The 18825-nt window shown below is 45.5% G+C and overlaps 1 protein-coding gene across 2 annotated transcripts in view; it reads left to right on the top strand.

Moving 5' to 3' along the window:
- Positions 1–18825, top strand: part of cep112 (centrosomal protein 112) — a 192122-nt gene that overhangs the window by 13808 nt on the left and 159489 nt on the right. For both annotated transcript variants that reach the window (XM_045720004.1, XM_045720003.1), the window contains exons 5-8: positions 3217–3304; positions 5158–5238; positions 9517–9564; positions 9675–9749. In XM_045720004.1, coding sequence (XP_045575960.1) covers positions 3217–3304; positions 5158–5238; positions 9517–9564; positions 9675–9749 — 292 coding nt within the window. The remainder of the gene's footprint in view (positions 1–3216; positions 3305–5157; positions 5239–9516; positions 9565–9674; positions 9750–18825) is intronic.

Here is an 18825-nt window from a genome sequence, read left to right as displayed (position 1 = left end):
ATATGGAATCATGTAGTAACCAAAAAGGTTTTAAACAAATCAAAATACATTTTATATTTGAGATTCTTCAAAGTAGCCACCCTTTCCGTTGATGACAGCTTTGCACACGCTTGGCATTTTCTCAACCAGCTTCATGAGGTAGTCACCTGGAACGCATTTAAATGGTTTCTTTTTTTATTTAACCTTTATTTAACTAGGCAAGTCAGTTAAGAACAAATTCTTATTACAATGACGGCCTACCCTGGCCAAACCCTAACCCGGACGACGCTGGGCCAATTGTGCGCCGCCCTATGGGATTCCCAATCACGGCCGGTTGTGATACAGCCTGGAATAAAACCATGTCTGTAGTGACGCCTCCTGCACTGAGATGAAATGCCTTAGACCGCTGCGCCACTTGGGAGCCCAATTAACAGGTGTGCCTTGTTAAAAGTGAATTTGTGGAATTTCTTTCCTTCTTAGTGCGTTTGAGCCAATCAGTTGTGTTGTGACAAGGTAGGGGTGGTACAGTATACGTAAGACAGCCCTATTTGGTAAAAGACCAAATTTATGAAATAAAATGTTATTTGTCACATACACGTGTTTTGTAAATGTTATTGCGTGTGTAGCGAAATGCTTGTGTTTCTAGCTGTAACGGTGCAGTAATATCTAACAGTAAAATCTAACAAATTCACAACAATGCACACAAATCTAAAGTAAAGGAATGGAATTAAGAATATGTAAGTATTTGGACGAGCAATGTCAGAGTGGCATAGACTAAGATACAGTAGAATAGGATAGAATACAGTATATACACTACCGTTCAAAAGTTTGGGGTCACTTAGAAATGTCTGTGTTTTTGAAAGAAAAGCTTTTTTTTTTTGGTCCATTAAAATAACATCAAATTGATCAAAAATACAGTATAGACATTGTTAATGTTGTAAATGGCTATTGTAGCTGGAAACGGCAGATTTTCTTCCTGTGTTCCAATGGCACGTTGTGTTAGCTAATCCAAGTTTATCATTTTAAAAGGCTAAATGATCATTAGAAAACTATTTTGCAATTATGTTTGCACAGCTGAAAACTGTTGTGCTGATTAGATGCAATAAAACTGGCCTTCCTTCTTTCGACTAGTTGAGTATCTGGAGCATCAGCATTTGTGGGTTCGATTACACGCTCAAAATGGCCAGAAACAAATAACTTTCTTCTGAAACTCGTCAGTCTATTCTTGCTCCGAGAAATTAAGGCTGTTCCATGCGAGGAATTGTCAAGAAACTGAAGATCTGGTACAACGCTGTGTTACTACTCCCTTCACAGAAAAGCGCAAACTGGCTCTAACCAGAATAGAAAGAGGAGTGGGAGGCACCGGTGCACAACTGAGCAATAGGACAAGCACATTAGAGTGTCTAGTTTGAGAAACAGACGTCTCACAAGTCCTCAATTGGCAGCTTCATTAAATAGTACCCGCAAAACACCAGTCTCAACATCAACAGCGATTAGAGGACCGCCACAGAAAAGGAAGACCCAGAGTTACTTCTGCTGCAGAGGACAAGTTCAATAGAGTTAACTGCACCTCAGATTGCAGCCCAAATAAATGCTTCACGGAGTTCAAGTAACAGACCCATCTCAACATCAACTGTTCAGAGGAGACGGCGTGAATCAGGCGCATTGCTGCAAAGAACCCATTACGAAAGGACACCAATAAGAAGAGACTTGCTTGGGCCAAGAAACACGAGCAATGGACATTAGACCGGTGGAAATCTGTCCTTTTAGACTGAGTCCAAATTTGAGATTTTTGGTTCCAACCGCCGTGTCTTTGTGAGACTCAGTGTAGGTGTATGGATGATCTCCGCATGTGTGGTTTCCACCGTGAAGTATGGAGGTGGTGTGATGGTGTGGAGGTGCTTTACGGGTGACACTGTCAGTGATTTCTTTAGAATTCAAAACACACTTAACCAGCATGGCTACCACAGCATTCTGCAGAGATACTCCATCCCATCTGGTTTGCTCTTGGAGAGTGATGGAGTGCTGCATCAGATGATCTGGCCTCCACAGTCACCCAACCTCAACCCAGTTGAGATCTTTTGGAATGAGTAGGACCGCAGACTGAAGGAAAAGCAGCCAACAAGTGCACAGCCTATGTGGGAACTCCTTCAAGACTGTTGGAAAATCATTCCAGGTGAAGCTGGTTGAGAGAATGCCAAAAGTGTGCAAAGCTGTCATCAAGGCAAACGGGGGCTACTTTGATGAATTTGTTTAACACATTTTTGCTTACCACATGATTCCATATGTATTATTTGATAGTTTTAATATATTCACTATTGTTCTACAATGTAGAAAATAGTCAAAATAAAGCAAAACCCTTGATTGAGTAGGAGGGTCCAAACTTTTGACTGGTAGTGTAGATGCTGATATGATATGTATTGCGATTCTATGTATTGCGATTCAGTGCTGGAAACATGTTGGCTCACCATTTATATATATATATAAAAAAAAAAAGATGGATAACAAGCTAGAGAAGAAATACCAGAGTTTTGGCGTAGGTACAGTTGACTAGCGCTAGCTAAAGTTAACTACCTAGCTTTTAATTTTTTTTACTTGGAGTTACCGAAATAATGTTGTGAAAAATAATATTGCGATACTCTAATGTATTGATCCCACATCTCAGTCATGGTAAGTATTTTTTTCCTCAATAAAGTAGCTATCAGCAAAGCCAATGCTAGTAGGAAAAAGTCAAGTGCGAGGGGCAAGGGTGTTAGTTTTTGAGAGTAAAACATTGAGCTAAAAGCATAGATGCATCAGAAATGAGACAAGTACAGCTGTATTATCTTAATTTGATCACTCTTTTGTTGCTCAGAATTTTCCTGCACCACAGGAAATAGCCTCACCAGTTAATAGCCTTTCAAATCATGTTGCTGCAGTATTATTTTGCTGTGACAATACAGGTCAAAGTATAAAGATCCTACATCTGTACAGCACGACTCACATTTGATGAGTCACAAATGATATTGATAGACATAATGTAAGCCAGTGATTGAGTGAAGCCGTTTCCTGTAATATAACCAGTGATACTCAGATCTTTGTATTTTGTTGTTTTCTTCAAACTTTCCTAATGTAAATCTCTCTCCATCTCTCTTTTTCCCTCCCTCTGTCTATATATCTCCCTCCCTCTCTTTCTCACATTTCTCCTTCTCTCCCCTCTCTCTCACATTCTCTTTCTCTCATTCCCTCTGTATCCAGGAGAAGACGGCTATATGAGGAGATGTCTCCATCTCGGCCCCTGGCCTCCAGCCCAGTGAAAGGCTCTTCTGAAGACCACATCAAAGGGGTCAGCAGTACTCTACAACACTCCTTGTCACTATTTGGCAACTCTTTTACGTTTAGCCTATTTTATCTTAGTTACTGAGTTTGTAATTACGGAGTCTTACATTTCAGGCAGGACATATTCTATTCTGTGATGATGTTCTCCAACATATCATACCATTGATTGTATTTCCACACGGTAGGTTGAATGGCTGCGGCATAGAGAGTATGACATTACACCGTGCGTAACACTCATACTTGGCATAGCGCGATATCAATGATAATAAACACTGTGGGTGACATTTACAGGCGATGAATCAGGACTATGACCATTTTAATCAGCCTGGTATTTCCGTCATTTGTCTGTGTAATATGAGGTGTTAACTTGGCAGTGTGCCTAGTTCTGTTACGAGAGACAAAGAGAGAGGGAGTGGTCCACCCTCCAGCTAATTTCAGTCAGGTTAAAAAAATGCCTACACTTTGACTTTATTGGATATTTCTCTTTCTTAGATATCTCACCCTCGCCAAGCCCCAAACCCAACCTCAGGCAGAACCTGACCCGAAAAACAACAGCACCCTGGAAATGTTCACATTATAACCTATATACGAAATGTTCACAAAACCTGATCCTGAATCAGCAGCAGCATTCTGGAAACGTTTGCATAACATTCACACAATGTTCACGTAAAGTTCACATTATATAACAGCGTTTCAGGAGTAGGGCGCCCTGTAACAAAAGACTGAGCAAAACAACAGAGGGGAGAGCGTTGTGACCCCTGGACTGGAATTTAGACTGCAGGGGGACAGGACGGGGATGGTAATGGTCTGGAACCGCCAAACATCTGGCGTGGGTAGGAGGGGGAGAGGAGGGGGAGAGGAGGAGAGGGAGGCAAAGAGGAGAGGGAGAAGAGGAGAGTAAGGAAGGGGAATGGAGGAGAGGGTGGTGGGGGGAAGGAGATGGAGGAAAGGAGAATGGAGGAAAGGAGAGAGATGGAGGAAAGGAGAGAGATGGAGAATGGGAGAGAAGGAGAGGGAGGAGAATGGAGGAAAGGAGAGAGGAGGAGAATGGAGGAAAGGAGAGAGGAGGAAGGAGAGGAGGAGGAGGCAAAGAGGAGAGGGAGGCAAAGAGGAGAGGGAAGGAGAATGGAGGAGAGGAGGGTGGGGGGAGGAGAGTAAGGAAGGAGAATGGAGGGGCGGGGGGAGGGTAGGGAGGAAGGAGAATGGAGGAGAGTAAGGAGAGAGGAGGAGGAGGAGGAGAGGGTAGGGGGGGAGGAGAGGGAGGAAGGAGAATGGAGGAGAGTAAGGGTGGAGGAGGAGGAGAGGGAGAAGAGGAGAGTAAGGAAGGAGAATGGAGGAGAGGAGGGTGGGGGGAGGAGGAGATGGAGGAAAGGAGAATAGAGGGGAGGAGAATGGAGGAAAGGAGAGAGGAGGAGGAGGCAAAGAGGAGAGGGAGGCAAAGAGGAGAGGGAAGACGAGAGTAAGGAAGGAGAATGGAGGAGAGGAGGGTGGGGGGAGGAGAGTAAGGAAGGAGAATGGAGGAAAGGGGGGTGGGGGGGAGAGGAGGAGGAGAGGGAGGCAAAGAGGAGAGGGGCGGGGGAGAAGAGGAGAGTAAGGAAGGAGAATGGAGGAGAGGAGGGTAGGGGGGAGGAGAGGGAGGAAGGAGAATGGAGGAGAGTAAGGAAGGAGAATGGAGGAGAGGAGGGTGGGGGGAGGAGGAGATGGAGGAAAGGAGAGAGGAGAGTAAGGAAGGGGAGAGGAGGGGAGGAGAGTATAGTAAAGAAGGGTTGCAGAAGCAGTTGGGTGGGGCTGGCTGATAAGAATACAGTATGTGCACTTGTTGTCCTACATTCAGTATCACCTATTCTCTTTGGTCCCTAGGTGGATGGCCACAGGAAGCCAGTGGTGCCGTCTCCTGACGACAGTGACCTGGAGGCTCGCCTCAACAGCTGGAACCTGGGGGTATGTCTGCCAGGGCCATGTTCAGTAGCCAAACGTTGTTGAACGTGGCAGATAGAAATGCCACGAATAGAGCCGACATGATTCCATATTCTAGTCCGATAAGCATGCATAACATACACTATATATCAGTGGAGGCTGCTGAGGGGAGGACGGCTCATAATAATGGCTGGAACTTTGCAAGTTAAATGGTATCAATGTATTTGAGACCATTCCACTTATTCCGCTCCAGCCATGACCACGAGCCCGTCCTCCCCCAAAAAAGGTGCCACCAACCTCCTGTGCTATATATACAAAAGTATGTGGACACCCCTTCAAATGAGTGGATACGGCTATTTCAGCCACACCCATTGCTAATGGTGTATAAAATCGAGCACACCGCCATGCAATCTCCATAGACAAACATGGCAGTAGAATGGCCTCACCGAAGAGCTCAGTGACTTTCAATGTGGCACCGTCATAGGATGCCACCTTTCCAACTAGTCATTTCATCACATTTCTTCCCTGCTAGAGCTGCCCTGGTTGACTAAGTGCTGTTATTGTGAAGTGGAAACGTCTAGGAGCAACACTGTCCTCGGTTGCAACACTCACTACCGAGTTCCAAACTGCTTCTGGAAGCAACGTCAGCACCCTAACAGTTCGTCGGTAGCTTCATGAAATGGGTTTCCATGGCCGAGCAGCTGCACACAAGCCTAAGATTAATGCCAAGCGTCGGCTGGTGTGGTGTAAAGCTCGCTGCTATTGGACTCTGGAGCATGGAAACACGTTCTCTGGAGTGATGAATCACGCTTCACCATCTGGCAGTCCGACTGACAAATCTGGGTTTGGCGGATAGCAGGAGAACGCCACCTGCCCGAATGCATAGTGCAACTGTAAAGTTTGGTGGAGGAGGAATAATGGTCTGGGGCTGTTTTTCATGATTCGGGCTCGGCCCTTTAGTTCCAGTAAAGGGAAATCTTAACGCTACAGCATACAATGACATTCTAGACTATTTTGTGCTTCCGACCTTGTGGCAACCATTTGGGGAAGGCCCTTTCCTGTTTCAGCATCACAATGCCCCCGTGCACAAAGCAAGGTCCATACAGAAATGGTTTGTCGAGATAGGTGGAGAAGAACTTGACTGGCCTGCACAGAGCCCTGACCTCAACCCCATTGAACACCTTTGGGATGAATTGGAACGTTGACTGCGAGCCAGGTCTAATCGCCCAACATCAGTGCCCGACCTCACTAATGCTCTTGTGGCTGAGTGGAAGCAAGTCCCCGCAGCAATGTTCCAACATCTAGTGGAAAGCCTTCCCAGAAGAGTGGAGGCCATTATAGCAGCAAAGGGGGGACCAACTCCATATTAATGCCCATGATTTTGGAATGAGATGTTCGACGAGCAGGTGTCGACATACTTTAGGTTATGTGCTGTATTTCTGTCTGAATGTTCCAAAACGTTGTGTCCTGCTAAAAATCGTCCCTAATTTATTCCATGTCTGTAAACATCGTAAGTACAGTATATAGGCCTCTCACACCAGGATTTGCATTACAATTCCTGCTTGTTTGAAGCAGAGGGGCGAGCCCTAGACGCCTGAGAAACATATTGCAGGCACAGCCAGTTTCCATGCTGGTTATATGAAATATACCACCATTGGATGAGAGAGTACCCCATGCCCAGTAGACTACACGTTGCCTGTCACACTGACACACAACTACTGACTAGCACCTACACAGCTGCAGTGTCTGTCAGACCACAGGGATACAGTCAGAGAGCAGTGAGATGAGGGCTAGAGCAGGAGGAGGAGGAAGGAGGAGAAGGAGACAGTCTTTAGATGTGTTCCTGTCTTATCTCCTGTGTCTGGAGAGTCACTGGACCTGGGAGAGATGAGCAGTACACTGATGTTGTCTTTATTCTCTTATTTATTCTTTCTCTCCCTCTCTCTCCCTCTCTCTCCCCATCCACCTGTACGGGTCTCTCTCTTTTTTGATAAAGTTGATGATTCTCTCTCCTCTCTCTCTCCCTTTATCAGACGGGGACGTGAAGCCCTGCTCTGTTCTGGGTTGTGGTAGTGATAATGATAAGAGGCAGTGTGCTTGGCAACGCTCCCCTAGCCTCCACTACCACCAGCATCATCTATAATAGATCTACAGGTGGTTGTGCTCTCTGCACTGTGGAACATGGACAGAGAGTTAAGCTGTGTGGCTGTGCTCTCTGCACTGTGGAACATGGACAGAGTTAAGCTGTGTGGCTGTGCTCTCTGCACTGTGGAACATGGACAGAGAGTTAAGCTGTGTGGCTGTGCTCTCTGCACTGTGGAACATGGACAGAGTTAAGAGTGGGATGTTTGGTTGCAGTGGCTGAAACTACCAGCTGTCTGCAGCATTCTCTGCTGCCTCAATGTAGTTCTGTCTTGCCTGGTCATGCTTTGTCTCAATTTTTCTGGTATCCTCTTTGAAATGTCTGTACCCCAGAGCCACCTAGCCAGGTCTCTCCCTCTCACCTTTAGGAGAGAACAGATAAACCGCAGTCTTTCTCCTCATAGTCCTGTCTTTGGTCGATTGTCCCTGTCTGCCTCACAGACCTGTTGCCCAACGTTGGGTCAACGTTAGGAAGTGATGCATCACAACGTGTGTTTGTTTGGCTTGAGCGGTAGGTCCTTGATGTGGAGTGGCTCTCCTTTCTTCTCCTCTCTCCTCTCTTCTCTCCTCTGTCTGCGGCCGCCTCATCCATCAGTCCTTGTCAGGGCGAATGCCACAGACAGGATACAGTACCAGTGCTGGGCAGACATCACAAGCAAACACACACTTTAGTTTAGTCTAGCACCAGTTTATGTTTCACCACCAATGTCTGGCCTGGCCCTGCCCTGCAAGCCTTGGCATGTGGGCCTCCCATGGTCAGAGTTGGATGTGGGCCGCTCAGCTCCACAGAGAGGGAGGTAAGTGTGGGCCGTCTTTCAATATTCAAAAATGTTGTTAAGACTTTATAATAACTTTTATTTATAAGCCTGATTTGCTGAACTGGGTGTCAGAGGTTCAACAAAAGTGCTCAGAGGGCAGAGGTTTGTCCAGCCACTGCCTGTTTAGTATTGAATGATTGGTCGTTCTGGAGTATACTGGATGTCCACTGTCTTACTGACATGTCATTTAGTTCAGACCAGTTTGGTCTCCAGCTCTGGGCCGTCAAGCAGGCCTCAGTCCCCCATTCATTTAGGATTACTAAATGAGCTCACCAACTTGAACCTTCACACCATAGAGAAAACACGCGCACACACACTCTCACTCACACACACACTCACACACACTATACTCCTGTCCTTCGCCCCTCCCTGGCCCTTTGAGGCTTAGCTGTAGAACTCTTTCCTCTCTCTTTCTGTCATTTCTTGTCAACTACAAAGTCAGATGATCTCTGTTTCAGAAGGCTGTGATCCCGCCTGCTCCCTTGCAGCTGTCTTCCACACTGTGTGAAGCTGCCTGGGAAGTTCATAGAGAAATAAGGTCACTCACAACAAGAGGAAAGGTGAAGAAGGAGAATGAAATTGGATGAAACCGGCAACTCTGTCGACTCACTACAGTACAGTTTCTCGTCCCGGCTTAATCCCCTAACAGAGTTGAACCATTGATGGTTTTACTCCATAGCTGTGTCAGTCAGTCCACTTGTGTCTTAACACACTCTAAGGTGGGCCGACGTCAGAGTTGTTGTTCCTGTTAGCCGTCTCTTCAGTCTTGAGGCTCATTGTGTTTTTTCTTCCCTGTGTAATCAAAGGGGACAGAGCGGGCGTGTTTGGTGAGGGAGTATGTATACACATCTGTCTCCCTGGGTCGATAGACGCGTCATGGATAGCTTACGGAGTAACGGGGTTGACAAAAGGGCTGACTGGCAGAAAGAGGAGCCAAGCGGAAATGGGCCTAGCTGAGCTGAACACACACAATGCCTTGAAGTGGCCCGAGGTATTCCCTTTCTGTAAACAGTCGGAGCTGAGGGAAGAAACTAACTGTGTGTTAAGTGCTGGCCTTTGAAGTTTGAAGTCCTGTATTGTTTAAGACAAACCGAGGGCGGAGGTCGGGGAGGGACGTGTGTGTGTGTGTGTGTGTGTGTGTGTGTGTGTGTGTGTGTGTGTGTGTGTGTGTGTGTGTGTGTGTGTGTGTGTGTGTGTGTGTGTGTGTGTGTGTGTGTGTGTGTGTGTGTGTGTGTGTGTGTGTGTGTGTGCATGTGTTTGTGGTGGAGCCTTGTCTTGAGAAAAAGGAGCAGATGCAAAATAAGTAAAGGGCTTGTTTTCTGTTTCTTTTCTTCTCTTGCAGATTGAGAACCCCAGGTATTTGAGAGAGAACCCTATCCCCTTGTCTCCGGTAAGTGTAAGGGAGGGTTCCCATGTGTGTTGAGGGCAGATATGTGTTACCTTTTACTCACTCTCTCCCTCCATCTCTTTCTTACCCACTCTTTTATTTTCATACTGTAGATATTCCTCAAATCCAGCCTGAAGAATAGCACTGTGACTGATGAGCAGACCCCAGTTGCAAGACAGGAGAAAGAGGTGGGCACTAGGACACCCACCTAACCATAGACAACCATCTAATAACCATCAACCATTCCAGAAAGCAATACCTGTTGAGTACCTCAATCAATACTGAGGTAGAGTACCTTATGATAAGCTGTAGACAACACTCTTTACCAAGAGAGTGTCCATCTATATTTTCCATAGTAGTCTATTTACCACCACAAACCGATGCTGGCACTAAGACCGCACTCAACAAGCTGTATAAGGCCATAAGCAAACAAGAGAATGTTCACCCACTCCTAGTGGCCAGGGACTCTAATGCAGGAATGCTTAAATCCATTTTCCCTAATTTCTACCAGCATGTCACATGTGCAACCAGAGGGGGGAAAAAACTCTAGACCACCTTCACTCCACACACAGAGACGTGTACAAAACTCTCCCTCGTCCTCCATTTGGCAAATCTGACCATAATTCTATCCTCCTGTGTACAAGCAAAAACTCAAGCATAGGAAGTACTCGTGCAATACGGAACTGGTCAGATGACGCGGATGCTAAGATACAGGACTGTTTTAAGAGCACAGACTGGAATATGTTCCGGGATTCAGCCGAAGGCATTGAGGAGTGTACCATATCAGTCACCGGCTTCATCAATAAGTGCGTCGACGACGTTGTCCTCACTGTGACCATAAGTACATATCCCAACCAGAGGCCATGGATTACAGGCAACAGCCGCACTGAGCTAAAGGCTAAAGCTGACACTTTCAAGGAGTGGGACACTAATCCGGAGGCTTATAAGAAATCCTTCTATGCCCTCTGATGAACCATCAAACAAGCAAAGCATCAATACAGGACTAAGATCCTACTACAATCCTGCTACTACTCTGACGCTTGTCGGATGTGGCAGGGCTTGCCAAACTATTACGGATTACAAAGAGAAACCCAGTCATGAGCTGCTCAGTGACACAAACCTACCAGACGAGCTAAATGCCTTCCATGCTCGCTTCGAGGCAAGAAATACTGAACCATGCACAAGAGCACCAGCTGTTCCAAACAACTGTGTGATCACGCTCTCCGTAGCCGATGTGAGTAAGACCTTTTAAACAGGTCAACAGTCACAAGACCACAGGGCTAAACGGATTACCAGGATGTGTACTCAGAGCATGCGCTGACCAACTGGCAACTGTCTTCACTGACATTTTTAACTTGTCCCTGACCGAGTCTGTAATACCTACACGTTTCAAGCTGACCACCATAGTCCCTGTGCCCAATAACACTAAGGTAACCTTCCTAAATGACTGCCGCCCCGTACCACTCACGTCTGTAGCCATGAAGTGCTTTGAAAGGCTGGTCATGGCTCACATCAACACCATAATCCCAGAAACCCTAGACCCACTCCAATTTGCATACCACCCCAACAGTTCCACAGATGACGCAATCTCTATTGCACTTCACACTGCCCTTTCCCACCTGGACAAAAGGAACACCTACGTAAGAATTCTGTCGGTGACTACAGCTCAGAGTTCAACACCATAGTGCCCTCAATGCTCATCACTAAGCTAAGGACCCTGGGACTAAACACCTCCCTCTGCAACTGGATCCTGGACTTCCTGACGGGCCGCCTCCAGGTGGTAAGGGTAGGCAATAACACATCTGCTATGCTGATCCTCAACATGGGGCCCCTCAACTCCTGTACTCCTTCAACCACGACTGCATGGCCATGCACGATTCCAACACTATTAAGTTTGCCGACGACGCAATTGTGGTAGGCCAGATAACCGACAAGGATGAGACAGCCTATAGGGAGGAGGTCAGAGACCTGGCAGTGTTGCAAGACAAAGTAGCTGATCCTGGACTACGGGAAAAGGAGACGCTAGCATGCCCCCATTCACATCGACAGGACTGTAGTGGAGCTGGTTGAGAGCTTCCAAGTTTTTTGCAGGCACTAAGTCCTATCATTAACAAACTATCATGGTTCAAACACATCAAGACAGTTTTGAAGCAGTCACGACAACGCCTATTCCCCCTCAGGAGACTGAAAAGATTTGGCATGGGTCTTCAGATCCTCAAAGAATTCTATGTCTACACCATTGAGAGCATCCTGACTGGTTTCATCACCGCTTGGTATGAAAACTGCTCGGCATCTGACTGCAAGGCGCAACAGAGGGTAGCGTGTACGGTCCAGTACATCACTGGGGCCAGGAAAGCGGTACCGGCGCACCAAGTCTTGGTCCAAAAGGCTCCTTAACTGCTTCTACCCGCAAGTCATAAGACTGCAAAACAGTTACGCAAATGGCTACCCAGACTATTTGCTTGACCCCTTTTACGCTGCTGCTACTCGCTGTTTATTATCTATTCATAGTCACTTTACCCCTACCTACTGTACATGTACAGTGCATTCGGAAAGTATTCAGACCCCTTGACTTTTTCCCCAAAAATGACTTTACAGCCATATTCTAAATTGAATTACATTTTTAAAACATCATCAATCCACACACAATACGCCATAGTGACAAAGCAAAACCAGGTTTTTAGAAATTGTTGCACATTTATTTAAAAAAAAAAAACGATACCTTTATTTACATAAGAATTCAGACCCTTTGCTATGACTTGGAATTGAGCTCATGTGCATTCTGTTTCCATTGATCATCCTTATAATATTTCTACAACTTTATTGGAGTCCACCTGTGGTAAATTCTATTAATTAGACAAAGGCACACACCTGTTTATATACGGTCCCACAGTTGACAGTGCATGTCAGAGCAAAATCCAAGCCAGAACAGCGCAAATTGGCTCTAACCAGAATAGAAAGAGGAGGGGGAGGCCCCGGTGCACAACTGAGCAAGAGGACAAGTACATTAGTGTCTAGTTTGAGAAACAGACGCCTCTCAAGTCCTCAATTGGCATCTTCATTAAATAGTACCCGCAAAACACCAGTCTCGACATCAACAGTGAAGAGGCGACTCCGGGTGCTGGCCTTCTAGGCGTTATCCATAGTGATGGAGGTAGGCCTGGTCAATCTCCTATTCCATGTCAACGGGACAGTAGCGTGAGAATTTGTGAATCTAAACTCTAAGGAGTAAAAGAGTTCAAGATCATAACATTAACCCAAAACTGTGAACCACAAGTTAAGTCCCATTCAAAGCAAATTTCACGTAGTGCCACACTGTTGTCACTCTGGTAAAGAGATTAATCTCCTTATGCATGAAAATTGTGTTCTAGGCCGCGCTTTGTGTTGCGTTTGTTGTTACTAAAGGGACGATTCCGAATGCCCCTTTAAGAGAGAAAAAAAACCTGACCAGTGGTGACAATTTTTCCTTATGTGGATTTAATCTGAAAATCCCATTCTGAAAGGACGCTTTGAAGTCCCCCACCCGCCTTTACTCACACTGTTAAATATAAAACTGAGCATGACTTGACTCTAATCGCCATGGCTTTTTATGTCCCCCTGGAGAAATGCTGTACTCAATTAGATCAACTTCAGTGAGCTGGCCAAGAAGGGAGAGGGACAGAGAGGGTGAGAGGGAGGAATAGAGAGAGAGAGGGAACGTGGGAGAGAGAGAGAGTGGTTCAATGGGCACCACCAACAATGCTCATCAGCCCTCCTAATGTGGTTATTCATTCTGACTGGAGGAGAGGAGACGAATGTGGTTATATTCATTCTGACTGGAGGAGAGGAGACTAATGTGATATTCATTCTGACTGGAGGAGAGGAGACTAATGTGGTGATATTCATTCTGACTAGAGGAGAGGAGACTAATGTGGTTATATTCATTCTGACTAGAGAAGAGGAGACTAATGTGGTTATTCATTCTGACTGAGGAGAGGAGACGAATGTGGTTATATTCATTCTGACTGGAGGAGAGGAGACTAATGTGGTTATATTTATTCTGACTGGAGAAGAGGAGACTAATGTGGTTATATTCATTCTGACTGGAGAAGAGGAGACTAATGTGGTTATATTCATTCTGACTGGAGGAGAGGAGACTAATGTGGTTATATTCATTCTGACTGGAGGAGAGGATACTAATGTGGTGATATTCATTCTGACTAGAGGAGAGGAGACTAATGTGGTTATATTCATTCTGACTAGAGGAGAGACTAATGTAGTTATATTCATTCTGACTGGAGGAGAGACTAATGTGGTTATATTCATTCTGACTGCAGAAGAGGAGACTAATGTGGTTATATTCATTCTGACTGGAGGAGAGGTGACTAATGTGGTTATATTCATTCTGACTGGAGGAGAGGAGACTAATGTGGTTATATTCATTCTGACTGGAGGAGAGGAGACTTTTTGTGTTATTACATTTTCAGCCCAGTCAGGCACCAAGTGTCACAGTCATCCTCACTGCTGTTTGTTGAGAATCAAGAGGTGAAAGAAAGCAGGGCCTTCGAGCCTGAAAATGGGAACTAATGCTTGGAATATTATTCTGTGCGTGTGCTGTATTAGTGTTTGTGTGTGTTTATGGTAGTGTGTGTGTCTGTGTGTAGGAGGTTGATAGCAGTCAGCTGTCCGTCCCAGACTGTGTGTTGATGAGCCAGGGAGGAGAGCTGGCCAGCCCTCTCAGTAGTTTTATAGAGGCCAGATCACTACCCAGCGTGGCGATATGGGGTCTAGTTAAAAGGCGCTTGACTTTCAAGAGAGGAAATGGTGTTGAACTGGGATTTTACTGTCTGGGCTGGGAATGTGTGCGTGTATCGGTGTATGTGTGTGTGTGTGTGTGTGTGTGGGGCGAGGTGAAAAATTGTTTCCTGCACCTCTTACCTCCAACCCCACAAAGGGAACAGAAACTCCTGCCAACAGACCTGACTGGCTTTTGTAGATGGGCTTATCTGGTTTCACAGTGGTTGTTTTATGGTCTTTTTTTCAGTCAGACCGTCTGTTTTCTTACCGCTGGTTGCCTCGGATGGATTCTGTATGTTTTAACCTTGGGCATGGAGTCTACTACAGCAACAGGTTTATATCACAGGTCTGACAACTAACAGGGTCGTATTCATTAGAGAACACAGTAGCAAAATGTTTTGCATGAAAAATGAAAACTTGCATTTCTTATTGGGCAAGTTCAGGTAGTCCCTCCCGGTTTCAGGCAGTTTTTTTTCTCCATTTGGTGCATAATGAATATGACTCAGGTCTAACCCCCAGGCATTTGTTCATGGAGCAACTGCCCCTGAAATATACATACATACATACAGTTGAAGTCGGAAGTTTACATACACCTTAGCCAAATGCATTTAAACTATGTTTTTCACAATTCCTGACATTTAATCATTAATTATTGTCCATTTCGAGGACCTATTTGCGACCAAGCTTTAACTTCCTGACTGATGTCTTGAGATGTTGCTTCAATATATCCACATAATTTTCCTTCCTCATGATGCCATCTATTGTGAAGTGCACCTGTCCCTCCTGCAGCAAAGCACCACCACAACATGATACTGCCACCGCCGTGCTTCACGGTTGGGATGGTGTTCTTCGGCTTGCAAGCCGCCACCTTTTTCCTCCAAACATAACGATGGTCATTATGGCCAAACAGTTCTATTTTTGTTTCATCAGACCAGAGGACATTTCTCCAAAAAGTACAATCTTTGTCCCCATGTGCAGTTGCAAACCGTAGTCTGGCTTTTTTATGGCGGTTTTGGAGCAGTGGCTTCTTCCTTGCTGAGCGGCCGTTCAGGTTATGTCGGTATAGGACTCGTTTTACTGTGGATATAGATACTTTTGTGCTTGTTTCCTCCAGCATTTTCACAAGGTCCTTTGCTGCTGTTCTGGGATTGATTTGCACTTTTCGCACCAAAGTACATTAATCTCTAGGAGACAGAACGCGTCTCTGTCCTGAGCGGTATGACGGCTGCGTGGTCCCATGTTGTTTATACTTGCGTGCTATTGTTTGTACAGATGTACCTTCAGACGTTTGGAAATTGCTCCTGAGGATGAACCAGACTTGTGGAGGTCTACAATTTATTTTATGAGGTCTTGGCTGATTTCTTTTGATTTTCCCATGATGTCAAGCAAAGAGGCACTGAGTTTGAAGGTAGGCCTTGAAATACATCCACAGGTACACCTCCAATTGACTCAAAGGATGTCGATTAGCCTATCAGAAGCTTCTAAAGCCATGACATTTTCTGGAATTTTCCAAGCTGTTTAAAGGCACGGTCAACTTAGTGTATGTAAACTTCTGACCCACTGGAATTGTGATGCAGTGAATTATAAGTGAAATAATCTGTCTGTAAACAATTGTTGGAAAAATTACTTGTCATGCGCAAAGTAATGTCCTAACCGACTTGACAAAACTATAGTTTGTTAACAAGAAATTTGTGGAGTGGTTGAAAAACGAGTTTTAATGACTCCAAGCTAAGTGTATGTAAACTTCCGACTTCAACTGTGTATATATATCGCAAATTGGTCTTCCAAATGGCAAATGACCCCAAGCGTACTTCCAAAGTTGTGGCAAAATGGCTTAAGGACAACAAAGTCAAGGTATTGGAGTGGCCATCACAAAGCCCTGACCTCAATCCTATAGAAAATATGTGGACAGAACTGAAAAAGCGTGTGCGAGCAAGGAGGCCTACAAACCTGAGTTACACCAGCTCTGTCAGGAGGAATGGGCCAAAATTCACCCAACTTATTGTGGAAGGCTACCCGACCCGTTTGACCCAAGTTAAACAATTTAATGGCAATGCTACCAAATACTAATTGAGTGTGTGTAAACTTCTGATCCACTGGGAATGTGATGAAAGAAATAAAAGCTTAAGTAAATTATTCTCTCTACTGTTATTCGGACAATTCACGTTCTTAAAATAAAGTGGTGATCCTAACTGACCTAAGACAGGGAATTTTTACTAGGATTAAATGTCAGGAATTGTGAAAACTGAGTTTAAATGTATTTGGCTAAGGTGTATGTAAACCTCTGACTTCAACTGTGCACAATTATTAGGCAAGTGAGTATTCTGATCTTACCATTATTTTAATGCACATTTTCCAACTCCAAAACACAAACTCAGCAAAAAAGAAACGTCCTCTCACTGTCAACTGCGTTTATTTTCAGCAAAATTAACATGTGTATATATTTGTATGAACATAACAATATTCAACAACTGAGACATAAACTGAACAAGTTCCACAGACATGTGACTAACAGAAATGGAATAATGTGTCCCTGAACGAAGGGGGGGTCAAAATCAAAAGTAACAGTCAGTATCTGGTGTTGCCACCAGCTGCATTAAGTACTGCAGTGCATCTCCTCGTCATGGACTGCACCAGATTTTCCAGTTCTTGCTGTGAGATGTTACCCCACTCTTCCACCAAAGCACCTTTAAGTTCCCAGACATTTCTGGGGGGAATGGCTCTAGCCCTCACCCGCCAATCCGACTGGTCCAAGGCTTGCTAAATGGGATTGAGATCTGGGCTCTTCGCTGGCCATGGCAGAACACTGACATTCCTGTCTTTCAGGAAATCACACACAGAAGGAGCAGTATGGCTGGTGGTATTGTCATGCCAGGATGAGCCTGCAAGAAGGGTACCACATGAAGGGAGCAGGATGTCTTCCCTGTAACGCACAGTTTTGATTGCCTGCAATGACACCAAGCTCAGTCTGATGATGCTGTGCACACCGCCCCAGACCATGACGGACCCTCCACCTCCAAATCGATCCAGCTCCAGAGTACAGGCCTCGGTGTAACGCTCATTCCTTAAACGATAAACGTGAATCCGACCATCACCCCCGGTGAGACAAAACCGCGACTCGTCAGTGAAGAGCACTTTTGCCAGTCCTGTCTGGTCCAGCAACGGTGGGTTTGTGCCCATAGGTGACGTTGTTGCCGGTGATGTCTGGCGAGGACCTGCCTTACAACAGGCTTACAAGCCCTCAGTCCAACCTCTCTCAGCCTATTGCGGACAGACTGAGCACTGTTAGCTTAAGAGGCCCACCGGACAAATTCTTTGGCCACTATACCTATTCTGCCAATTGGCCTGGTTTACCACACTGAGCCCTGCTGATCCGTCTGCCGATGTAATAGCACGAGGGGGACACAACAGACTTTCTTCCGTCGCGACTTTCCTCTAAGGCCCTTCTGTTAGCTTGCTAGCCCCGGCCTGCAAGCTGCCTGAAGCCACTCACTGGACTCCTATGATCACTCGGCTACGCATGCCTCTCGCTAACGTCAATATGCCTTGTCCATTGCTGTTTTGGTTAGTATTTATTGCCTTATTTCACTGTAGAGGCTCTGCTCAATACGCCTTATTTAACACTTTAGTTTTAGTTCCATCTACCACACATGAGGTGACATCACCTGGTTTAAATGATATTTCTAGGAACAATATCTCTTTCATCGTCACTCTATGCACAGGTTTACCCTCACTGTATACACATCCTACCATACCTTTGTCTGTACATTATGCCTTGAATCTATTCTACCGTGCTCCTTTTACTCTCTGTTCTGAACGTACTAGACGCTATCTTACTCCTCCTCTGGTGATGTGGAGGTTAATCCAGGCCCTGCAGTGCCTAGCTCCACTCCCATTCCTCAGGCGTTATCATTTGCTGACTTCTGTAACCGTAAAAGCATTGGTTTCATGCATGTTAACATTAGAAGCCTCCTCCCTAAGTTTGTTTTATTCACTGCTCTAGCACACTCTGCCAACCCGGATGTCCTAGCCGTGTCTGAATCCAAGCTCAGGAAGACAACCAAAAACCCAGAAATGTACATCCCCAACTACAACATTTTCTGACAAGATAGAACTGCCAAAGGGGGCGGTGTTGCAATCTACTGCAGAGATGACCTGCAGAGTTCTGTCATACTATCCAGGTCTGTACCCAAACAATTCGAGCTTCTACTTTTAATACACCTTTCCAGAAACAAGTCTCTCACCATTGCCTCTTGCTATAGACCACCCTTTGCCCCCCATCTATCTTCAGAGCTAGTGCTGCTAGTTGACCTAAACTGGGACATGCTTAACACCCCGGCCATCCTACAAGCTAAGCTTGATGCCCTCAATCTCTCACATATTATCAATGAACCCACCAGGTACAACCCCAAATCCGTAAACACGGGCACCCTCATAGATATCATCCTAACCAACCTGCCCTCCAAATACACCTCTGCTGTTTTCAAC

Source organism: Salmo salar, chromosome ssa06, assembly GCF_905237065.1.
Source record: "Salmo salar chromosome ssa06, Ssal_v3.1, whole genome shotgun sequence".
NCBI classification, from domain to species: Eukaryota; Metazoa; Chordata; class Actinopteri; order Salmoniformes; family Salmonidae; genus Salmo; species Salmo salar.
This window is presented reverse-complemented; position numbering and strand designations above follow the sequence as displayed.